This window comes from Salvelinus namaycush, chromosome 8 (genome assembly GCF_016432855.1).
Source record: "Salvelinus namaycush isolate Seneca chromosome 8, SaNama_1.0, whole genome shotgun sequence".
Taxonomy (NCBI): domain Eukaryota; kingdom Metazoa; phylum Chordata; class Actinopteri; order Salmoniformes; family Salmonidae; genus Salvelinus; species Salvelinus namaycush.
Genome location: NC_052314.1, coordinates 54,599,946 through 54,611,903, shown reverse-complemented (window position 1 = coordinate 54,611,903; position 11,958 = coordinate 54,599,946). Strand labels below are relative to the sequence as shown.

The window sequence follows — 11,958 nt, the reverse complement described above, 5'->3', positions numbered from 1 at the left end:
TTTACTAGTTACAGTATCAGCGCGCCTCTGGAAAGTCAGCTTGTCAGTTACAGCAGCACGTCCCCTGAACGATAACGAAGAGGTAACTTTAGGTGAGAAGCCTGACCACGGAGACCGGGGTGAGAAGGTGATGAAGCGTACTTCATGAGCTGTAACCGAAAAACTACTGGCTTTTGGGAAGTTTGAGGTAGGGGGAAACTGTGGTGAACAAGTATTAGCACTGTTAAGTATCTTGCTAGCTGGATCGAATTCTCCGTTACCTAGCCAGAGAAATGTTGAGCAACATTAGCCAACTTATCTGATAAATAATTAAGTTTATGGTGTGAAAATTAGCTTGCTAATAAAGTCAGACAGCTAACATCGTGTGAGCTAACATTAGTAACCTAACCAATTCGCTATAGTATTAACTGGTATTCGACTCCTTGCCGTTGTGCCGAAAATCCCCCCCTGCCAGAATTCTCCCCACCCTTCTAATTTACTTAATTTTTTTGGTTAGAGTCAAATACTTTCTGTGGCACACATCAGAGTCAAATACTTTCAATAGAACAAACTTCACGTCAGGAAAGCCAACCGAAATGTATAATTAATGTACGTGTTATATTAAACATAGAGGTACGGGCGACATGTGCAGCCATCAAGGGGGCGCCCCCCAGAGCGGGCGCTGAAGGTGGGGGTGGGGGGGGTTCTCCCAGGGTGCCATACAAGCCAGAATTGACACATACACTTGAAACAAATTGTCAAACCGAAAACTGCCACTAAAATCAGTGAAATGTAGGCTAAACTGAGACAACGGAGTGAAGAACAGAAATCTCAACTCGCAAGCAAGTCGCAGCAAGCAAGTCGCAGCAATGAAGACTTCATCCCCCTTCGCGTTCTTCATTGCAGCGATTTGCTTGCTGCGACTTGCTTGCTAGTTGAGATTTCTGCTCTTCACTCGATTTACGACACAACACCGTTCCTCAAGTTATAACGCGTTAGTTGCTTACTGGACCCTGGCAATCTGTGTGAAATGTTAACTAGTTAACTAACCACTATCTGTTAACTAATGTTTTCCCTCTACATTATGTGGTTAATTTTCAGAATGAGAGAATTAGGTGAAAATGTGGCGTTGCTTGTTAAACAAGTGGATTCAGGGATCAAGAGTAGCTTGAGCTGGGCCTGGCTTAAACTGGATGCCACTGTAGATGTGGAAGGAACACCACACCCTTTCCTTTCTCACTTTTGCTGGCACAAGAAGAAAAAAATGTACACACAGAGACTGATCATGTAGATCAAATTCTTTGTTGTTTAATTAGTTAAAACCTGCATTACCCCCTAGCAGGGATTTTTTTTCAATGCAACAACAACAAATGTCACCTTTTTGGGACCTCACCAGTTTGCATCCCTGCTTTGTGGTTGAATCTGTGTTTGAACTTTCCAACTCGACTGAGGGATAATTGTATGTGTGGAATACAGAGATGAGTTAGTCATTAAAAAATCATGTTAAACACTATTGTTGCACACAGAGAAAGTCCATTTAACTTATTTCGTGACTTGTTAAGGACATTATTACCTCTGAACTTATTTGGGGAAGCCATAACAAAAGGGTTGAATATTTATTTTAATTTTGTATTAATTTATAAAAAATAAATCACAATTCCACTTTGCCATTAAGGGGGATTGTGTGTAGGCCAGTGACCAAAGATCTCAATTTAATACATTTTAAATTCAGGCTGTAACACAGCAAAATTTGGAAAAAGTCACGGTGTATGAACCATTCTGAAGGCGTCTTAATTGAGGCCCCATGCTGCGCTTTCTCCCCAAACCAATTCAGATTAAACAACAGACTAATCGTTGTAGCCTACTCCTTCTCATTTCGTTAACTTTTATTTCCATATTTTTTTCCAACTTGCATTGGATTAGTGGGGGGGGGGGTCCTTGGACCAAGTTTGTGAAACCCTGGAGTATAAAAGGGCTACACACTGGGCCATGATCAGTATGCAAATGTTGTGGAACGTTGCAGACAGAAATGCCATAGCATCACAGGAAGCTGCTGAGGTGAGGACGGCTCATAATAATGTCTGGAATGCGGTGAATGGTATCAAACGCATTAAAATCATGTATTTGATGTGTTCGATAGCATTCCATTAATTCCGTTCCAGCCATTACTATGAGCCTGTCCTCTCCAATTAAGGTATTACTGGCCAACTGTGTCACAGATAGAGATGCCTCGATTCATGATTCAGTCGAACAACTCAGTCGATTCTATTTCATTCCCATCTACTCTAATTAAAACCAAAACTGATTAGTAAAATATGTATCACATATTGTGGCCCTATGCAGTGCCAATGTTACACTCTTATCTGTCCAACTTCCAGAGTCTGACTCTGTATGTTTGTTCATTTAATTTAGATTTTTTTGTATCAGGCAAAACCCCAAATCACTACTGAGAACCATTGCACGGCTTGGTAAAACTGCACTAGGCCCATTGCCAACCCAAACTACGGTATAAGGGGGGGGGAAATGATTCTTTTTTTGCTTGTTATTTCCTCCTCCAGTCAGGAGGAAGGGAAGGGAGTTGCCCTGTAAAGATAAGGACCTCGGTTTCCTTCCATTTTTGGTCATCAGGGAGTGAGTGGAAAATATGCGCAAACGCCCCCGAAGAGAGGCACACTGATATTCTCTCATTCTGTTATCTAGTCTACGCAAGGAGAGCACCACACGACTCTGAAGGTATGTGTCCAAATCTTATCTTTCATGTATTATTTTGATTGTCCCATGTTATGCTTGTTAGGTTTTAGGGCCTTTTATAACAGTGAATTGTAGGCCTATAGTTTGAGTGATTAATAGTAGAACTTACTCAATTAAAACAGCTGTAGGCTACTTACACTTGAGTCTAGGGACATACCACACTGAAAATATCTATGTAGTAGATGCGTCAACTTTCAGAATGATACCTGTGAGAAGGGGTACTATTTGTGAAGTTAAACATTGCCTGGACATTTTGTTATGAAAGACCCTAAATGTTGTAAAACATACAGTAAAATTGTGTCTGTGTAAATTGAAGATTCTCGTTTGCTATTTATAACCTCACAATGTAATTTATTCTCAATTGCATTTTGTTTCTCATCTCTGATCTGTCCCATCTCCTCTCAATCCCTCATTCATTGATCACCAGAACACACAAGGCAGCCATTGCTGGGAAAATGCAGGGCCAGAGAGAGAAGATAATCATATTGATCCTCGTTGCTACGCTCTCTCACAGGGTAAGAGTTTTGACCAAACACATTTTTTTTTTGTAAGATTGAATTGATTGAACCCAGTTGTGGAAAAAGTACCCAATTGTCATACTTGAGTAAAAGTATAGATACCCTACCGTTAAAAATGTGGGGTCACTTAGAAATGTCCTTGTTTTCCATGAAAACATACATGAAATGAGTTGCAAAATGAATAGGAAATATAGTCAAGACGTTGACAAGGTTATAAATAATGATTTTTTATTGAAATAATAATTGTGTCCTTCAAACTTTGCTTTCGTCAAAGAATCCTCCATTTGCAGCAATTCTAGCCTTGCAGACCTTCAGCATTCTAGTTGTCAATTTGTTGAGATCATCTGAAGAGATTTCACCTCATGCTTCCTGAAGCACCTCCCACAAGTTGGATTGGCTTGATGGGAACGTCTTAAGTACCATACGGTCAAGCTGCTCCCACAACAGCTCAATAGGGTTGAGATCCGGTGACTGTGCTGGCCACTCCATTATAGACAGAATACCAGCTGACTGCTTCTTCCCTAAATAGTTCTTGTAAAGTTTGGAGCTGTGCTTTGGGTCATTGTCCTGTTGTAGGAGGAAATTGGCTCCAATGAAGTGCCGTCCACAGGGTATGGCATGGCGTTGCAAAATGGAGTGGTACCCTTCCTTCTTCAAGATCCCTTTTACCCTGTACAAATCTCCCACTTTACCACCACCAAAGCACCCCCAGACCATCACATTGCCTCTACCATGCTTGACAGATGGCGTCTTTTAATCATCTTTTAGCATCTTTTAATTTTTTTTCTCCTTCTCACTAATGTTCTTCTTTGTGATCCGAACACCTCAAACTTAGATTCGTCTGTCCATAACACTTTTTTCCAATCTTCCTCTGTCCAGTGTCTGTGTTCTTTTGCCCATCTTTTCTTTTTATTGGCCAGTCTGAGATATGGCTTTTTCTTTGCAACTCTGCCTAGAAGGCCAGCATCCCGGTGTCGCCTCTTCACTGTTGACGTTGAGACTGGTGTTTTGCAGGTACTATTTAATGAAGCTGCCAGTTGACGACTTGTGAAGCGTCTGTTTTTCAAACTAGACACTAATGTACTTGTCCTCTTGCTCAGTTGTGCACCAGGGCCTCCCACTCCTCTTTCTTTTCTGGTTAGCGCCAGTTTGCGCTGTTCTGTGAAGGGAGTAGTACACAGCGTTGTATGAGATCTTCAGTTTCTTGGCAATTTCTCGCATGGAATAGCCTTCATTTCTCAGAACAAGAATAGACTGACAAGTTTCAGAAGAAAGTTATTTGTTTCTGGCCATTTTGAGCCTGTAATCGAACCACAAATGCTGATGCTCTAGATGCTCAACTAGTCTAAAGAAGGCCAGTTTTATTGCTTCTTTAATCAGCATTCACCAGTTTTCAGCTGTGCTAACATAATTGCAAAAGGGCTTTCTAATGATCAATTAGCCTTTTAAAATGATAAACTTGGATTAGCTAACACAATCAGCTGTTTCCAGCTTCAATAGTCATTTACAACATTAACAATGTCTACACTGTATTTCTGATACATTTTATGTTATTTTAATGGACAAAAAATTAGCTTTTCTTTAAAAACAAGGACATTTCTAAGTGACCCCAAACATTTGAACGGTAGTGTACCTTAATAGAAAGTTACTCAAGTAAAAGTGAAAGTCACCCAGAAAAAGACTATTTGAGTAAAAGTCTGAAAGTATTTGGTTTTAAATATACTTAAGTATCAAAAGTAAATGTAATTGCTAAAATATTCTTAAGTATCAAAAGTAGAAGTAAAAGTATAAATAATAAATTCCTTATATTAAGCAAAACAGACAGTACCATTTTCTTGTTTTTAAAATGTATGTTTAGCCAGGGGCACACTCCAACACTCAGACATTATTTGCAAAAGATGCATTTGTGTTTAGTGAGTCCGTCTGACCATAGGCAGTAGGGATGACCACGAGTTCTCGTGAATTTCACAATTTTCCTGTCCGGCTAAGCATTCAAAATGTACTTTTGGTTGTCAGGGAAAATGTATGGAGTTAAAAGTACAATATGTTCTATAGGAATGTAGTGAAATAGAAGTAAAAGTTGTAAAACATTTAAATTGTAAAGTAAAGTACAGATACCCCAAAAAACAACATAAGTAGTACTTTAAAGTATTTTTACTTAAGTACTTTACACCACCAGACTTCTGGGCCGGTTTCCCAGATCCAGAGTGAGCCTATTCCTGGACTCTCCATTGAGCATGTTTTTTAGTCAAGGACTAGGCTTACTCTTGGTCTGGGAAACTGGCCTTGATGTACTTCATTTGAAAAATGCTTGAATTTGAACTTGGCAAATAAGAATTGTATTGTCATAAAATGTTGAGTGCCTATATATTGTTACACTGTGATACTACCTGTATTAAAAAGGGTAACAATTCTCTTTACTATTACAGGTGACTCAGGCAAAGGTAATGGACATGGTTCCTAATGCCGTGGATGACCAGTACACTCACTGTCGGGAGCAGATGTTGAAGAAGGTTATGGAAGGGGGTCTGCTGGAAGAAGAATTGAAAGGCAGTATAGAGTATAGTTCTGCCTGGCGGGCAAAGCAGTGTACAAAATTAATCCCGGGAGGCGTCAAGCAACACACAGATGCATTGGTGGCTTATGGACATGGGGGACATGTGTTCAGAAAGATTTTCAACAATGCAGTGGAGACTCAGGGTGGGAATGTCACTGTCTATAACGGCGAATTCCAGTTCAAATCACTCCACTTTCTTCTAATGGATGCCATGAGGCTTTTGAAGACAGAGAACTGCCAAACTGTGTTTCGTGGCTCAAGCAAAGAGTATGAGGCACAAGTAGGGTCAGAAGTGCGATTTGGGAGGTTTACCTCAACCAAGGCCAAACGTTCCGACGCGGAGGAAGCTACTTCAGACAGTGGCATCCTTTTCAACATCACTTCCTGCACTGTAGTCAACATGGATAAGTACAGTTGCTTCCCAGAAAGCATTGATCAGCTGATATCCCCAGCAGAGGTGTTTAGGGTGGCTGAGGTAAACAATGTAAGCAATGAAGATCACAAGTACAGAGAGATTGTTTTGACAAGTTCAAGGACTCACAGCATTGACAGCATCCGCGACTGTTACCTCTTCCCCAGGTGAGGACATGTTATGTAAGCGAAAAGATATGACAACATTAGACTACCAAACAGGTGTAGACGACACAAGAGTCAAGTGTTTTTAAAATGTCTACCTTATTCTTTGGAGAATGAAAGTCTGTCTTTGTCTGTTTGTCTCACCAGATCTACAAGTACGAGTCCTCCATCAATCACCCCCAAAGGCTCCTCTACTCAATGGCTTGGCAGTAGCCTGTCTGTTCTTGTGGTTGTATCTCTCTCTATCTCCCTGATCACCAGGACTGATCATCTCTGATAAACTAAAGTGTTGAATGCAAATAGATGTGGTAAAGAAGTCAATGGAACGCAGACCGTGGGGGATAGAAGGACGCACATTCAACCAATCTGATCTAACACAATAGATATTTTTCAAATCGTCATTTTTTATGTATTGTAACATGCCCAGAATGTGGTTACTAAAGTTTGATTTGGATCTGTCTGTTTTCACGGCATAACATTTAAAAGTAGTCCCATTTCAGGTTTAGAAGTGACTGCTAAAGGCTAACTCCCTATTGTATAGACTGGTAGCATAGCTAGCATAGAGAAATCAATGGTGGTAGTCAAAGTCGTTTTTTAACTGTAATGCAGTTTCTTGGTGATGATGACATCAACATGTATTCGGGTTGACATCCATACCAACATTATACTCTGATTTTTACCTCAACATAGTGTGAAACACACATAAACAATAGCCTAAATGTAGGCTAATTTTGCTGGTGGCCATTGAGGAGATTCTGGATCTTTCCCCCATGCGTTTCCATGGCATTTCCATTGTTTTGGTCGAGTTCCATTGACCTCTACACTGCATCTATTGAAAAGGACAAACACACACACACACACACACACACACACACACACACACACACACACACACACACACACACACACACACACACACACACACAGAGACACACACACTTGCATGTATGTAATATCAGTGCACACAGACACATAGATATTCATCAAATGTGACAAAGCACCAACCTGTCAAACCCCTCTTAGCATAATGATATTCTCTTGAAAAATGCATTTCTTTGCAATTCATTGTTTTTGTAAAAAAAAAGATCATGTTGAATAGATAATATTAGATAAGATGTTTTAAACAATATGTTATGCATTTAGCAAATATTTTGGTATCACAACAATTGACTGTGGGTGGTGTCCAGTTTTCATAGATGTAATTTAATTTTCCTCTTGTTTTGTTATCGAATAAAGAAACAAGTTGAGCATTTTTGAGTGTTGGATAGGACACCTTTGGCATCTACGCATTGAGATGGGGTGGGAAGGAGTGATAGATTTATTAAATGTATTAGATAATTGAAAGTAGTAAACTTCTCCAGCTGGAAACGACTTTACATACATTGGGGTGATAAGCATGTACATTGAATTAATGATATTAGGCTCATAATCTGACAGTCCAGACAAACAGTATGTATGGCCTCGTAATATTTATGTTGTGTAATATGTCTGAGGGAAAATGACTGTCATCCCTATGAGGGATGTGGACAGAGAGTGCCCTTTCTCCAAGCTCAAGCCATGCTCAGAATCACAGTAGCACTAGCCTTTAGGTCTCAGTTACAAAGTTTTTGCACTGACTCAATCACAGCTGGAGCCACACATGTTTTGGCTAATATTTCATCCTTATCCTGGAACCTGCATGTTGTGCCGGCTTTTGTTCCAGCACCAGCTCACTGGATACAACTAATCAACCGATCATAAAACCCTTGATTAGTTGAATCAGATGTTTTAGTACTGGACTGGAATTAAAACCTGCACACACTGTCCCCTGGACCAGAATTAACAATTAATTTGAGTGTTGCCTCATTGAAGCACATTGGGGTTTCTGCAAAGAAGAATTGAGGTCAAGCCTGCCTTACAACTGTGATGCAAATATCAATACGCAGAGGTCCTGTTATAACTGACGTAACTTACACTGTTCTAAGAAGTTTCTTTCATTTTTACTTTTATTTCTTATTCTTACTCGTATATATATATATATATATATATGAATATATATATATATATTTTTTTTAACTGCATTGTTGGTTAGGGGCTCATAAGTAAGCATTTCACTGTAAGGTGAAACACCTGTTGTATGTGGAGTATGTGACTAATAAAATTAGATGTGATTTGAATTATGGTTTAAACTTTTCACCCCTTTTTTTCTAATAATAGCAGTCATCCTCATAAATCAAGTCGACAATCTATCAGCAAATCCTTTTTAATCATTGTCATATGACGAGAAATAATGAAATTATAGATAAAACGTATCGGTGCTCATCGGCCATTGGACATAAACATTTCACAACAAGTTGGAAATCGCTAATTCAACACTGAGTGGTTTGGAAGGAATCAGTGGCTAACTGCAAGCATTGCAAAAAAAATCGTTAGCCTATTTAGTGGAGTGGCTGTGTTGTACCAAGTCTAAGATTAAGGGTCTCTTTTCCTAATTTAAAATTATTAACAGTCAATGAAGCATGATTTGTCCCGCTCTCAAAACAACTGTTACCCCGGAACTACAAAATCTGACTTTAGTGAATTCAAGACAACTGGGAACTCGGGAAAAACGAGCTACGACTGGGAAAATACGTTTTGAACTTTCAACCAATTTGGAATCGTAAATCCGGAACTTGGGCCTCTTTCTAGAGCTACAACCTGAAGATCACTGACGTCATCATGATTCAACCTTTTTTCTTCTTCTAGTTCCCAGTTGTCTTGAAAGTACCTTAAATCCAGAGAATGCCAGACTTTGATGACAAAGTTTGATGACAAAATTTGCCCATAAAGGACCGCCGCGGCACCTTCCTGTTCAAGTGAGCACAGCACAACAAGTTGAGTCCAAAAATGTCTTGTATGCTGCTGCATAAATGATGCAATATGCCAGGGAGATATGTATACTGTAGCTAAGAAGGTAATACTAAGTGTATGTTGTCTAGTAAGCTGTTAGTAGCTCATGTGCCTCACCCTAATAATGAGTTATATTTTCACCTCTTAATGTTGCCGACTGTTCTGACTTGGTGGTGCACATGTAGCCTATAACCTGTTTTTGAGAAATATAATCATCGGATATTGTAAAAACTTTGTCTGCTTATATGCCTCCTTATTTATCCTACGGTTCTGACTTTGTGTACAGGGAGAACACTAAGAACGGCCCATGTTCTGAATGCTGTTGCTGTACATTTCAAAAGTGCTGAACAAATACTTATTTTGACTACGTCCGTCCTAGCTCACTCATTAATATCTTAATCGAAATTACGGATTGCCTCTTATCTGCTTGTCATCCCCTTATGCCATAGTTTGTACATCTCAATTGTCCGTAGAAACCACATTTGTTTAAGCAAGTCAGCCAAATCAGCTATGTTTTTTTTTAAACGCACTAAACGAGGCTGAATGAACTGTTTCGCTGCCAGACAAGGCTCCGCTGATAGCCAGGTGTAGCAGTGGTAAGGTGTTGGTACTCTGCTGTTGGGACTGCTGTTGGGACAGCTTTATGTACAGTAGGCCCTAACAGTTTGTGGGCACCGTGTGTCACCGTTGTAGTGCAATTAATGTATTGTTTAGTGTTGTGTAGTGGCTTTGCTGGCACGCATCCCACTTTTTTGTTTTGTTTGCCCCACTTAAGATTTACATTCTAAAATCGCCACTGCTCTACAATGGAAACAAGAAAATGTGAGTTCAGAAAATGATGGTGTTAACATGGGTCCTCCTTGCTGCGGGGTACGTTTTAGTTGTCACTTCATCACAAGTGGGACAAGCTATGTGCAGAGTTTGGATTGAATTGGGTAATTCTTATCGGTGATATGTGGCACTGTGTAACGGCCGTCGTTGGTGGTAGAAGGAAGAGTGGACCAAGGCGCAGCGTGGTAGGCGTACATCGTCTTTTTATTGATGACACCAAAACAAAATAACAAAGACAAAAAACAAAATCGAACAGTTCTGTCAGGCACAGACACTAAACAGAAAACAAGATCCCACAAACCCCAAAAGGAAAAGGACAACTTATATATGATCCCCAATCAGAGACAACGATAGACAGCTGCCTCTGATTGGGAAACACACTCGGCCAAAAACAAAGAAATAGAAAACATAGACTTTCCCACCCGAGTCACACCCTGACCTAACCAAACATAGAGAATAATAAGGATCTCTAAGGTCAGGGCGTGACACACTGAAAGTCCCAAAATCTTTCCTCAGTAAAATGTTGTATTCTGTATTGTGTCAGGTTGACTGTTGTGTCCTCACCTTTGTTCTGATAATTTCCTCATAATCTCCAAAGTGTTCCCTTTCAGTTTTTACCAATGGTTATGCATTTCTTCAGTGAGAAACATTTCAATTTGGCCCTCGTCATATAGGCCAATTCCCCTGAGTGTTAAGAGTTACAATTATTAAGAAAAAAAAATTGATACAAGGCTAAGAAGTGATATTTTCCCAAAATCAACAGGTCATGGAAAATATTGATAAAAGCTCAGATGGCACAAAATTGCTAAATTAGATTGTTGTATTGAAAAGTTGGGTCCCACATGGATAGTTTGCCAGTTTCTCTGGGTTGAAATAATATTTTTAACTACTCTCTATTCTTTAGGTTACTGCTGAGGTAAAGCAAGTGGACATTGCTCCTAATGCAGTGGGTGAACAGTATATTCAATGTCTAGAGCAGATGCTAAAGAAAGCAGAGCTGAATGCCAGTATGGCATATCATGCTGCATGGGAGGCAAAGCAGTGTACAAAGTTAATCCCAGGAAGTGTCAAGGAACACACGGCTGCATTTGTGGCTAATGGACATGGGGGAGAGGATTTCCGAAAGACTTTCAACGATTGAGTGGAGACTCAGGGTGGGAATGTCAATGTCTACAACGGTGACTTCCGGTTCAAATCCCTCCACTTCCTGATGATGGATGCCATGAGGCTTTTGAAGACAGAGAACTGCCAAACTGTGTTTCGTGGCTCAAGCAAAAAGTATGAGTCACAAGTAGTTTCAGAAGTGGAATTTGGGAGGTTTACCTCAACCGGGTCCAAACGTTCCGATTCGGAGGAAGCTGCTACAAACAATGGGACCCTTTTCAACATCACTTCCTGCACTGTAGTCAATGTGGATGCCCACACTTGTGACTCAGAAAGCATTGAGCAGCTGTTTTCTCCAGCAGGGGTCTTTAGTATGGCTAAAGTATATGAGGTAGTGAACATTTATGATGAGTACAGCGAGATCGTTTTGACAAAATCAAGGATTCACGGCAATCACGACGGTTACCTCTTTTCCAGGTTAGGCCCGGCTTAGATTCTAGTGTGTGAAATGTTCCGACTCAACTCTGTTCAGCATGTACAGCGATCTTGCTGATTGGAAATTAACCCCCTTCCACAACCCCTGGCTCTCTCCCTCTCTCTCTCCCCCTCTCGTTCTCTCTTTTTATCTCTTACACCGGGTCTTCTTTAACCTCTGAAGGCTCCTCTAGTAGGTTGCTGAGCTATGGCTGCATTTCTCGGTTTTCCTGACCATCGGGATTGACCTCTAACAAACTGAAGGTTTGCAAGACATGCATGCACACACACACAAACAAA

At 40.2% G+C, this 11,958-nt stretch overlaps 1 protein-coding gene across 2 annotated transcripts; it reads left to right on the top strand.

The window, feature by feature from the left end:
• LOC120052834 (T-cell ecto-ADP-ribosyltransferase 2-like) lies at positions 1 to 8,542 on the top strand. Of its 2 annotated transcripts, none has more exons than XM_039000017.1 (5): positions 1 to 187; positions 2,680 to 2,712; positions 3,158 to 3,245; positions 5,678 to 6,384; positions 6,529 to 8,542. In XM_039000017.1, exons 3-5 carry the CDS (start codon positions 3,186 to 3,188, stop codon positions 6,656 to 6,658), a joined length of 897 nt encoding a protein of 298 aa, XP_038855945.1. In that variant the 5' UTR covers positions 1 to 187; positions 2,680 to 2,712; positions 3,158 to 3,185; the 3' UTR covers positions 6,659 to 8,542. The 2 variants fall into 2 exon arrangements, with proteins under 2 accessions (XP_038855945.1, XP_038855944.1); XM_039000016.1 differs by having other exon boundaries at positions 2,538 to 2,712.
• The last annotated feature ends 3,416 nt before the right edge of the window (positions 8,543 to 11,958 follow it).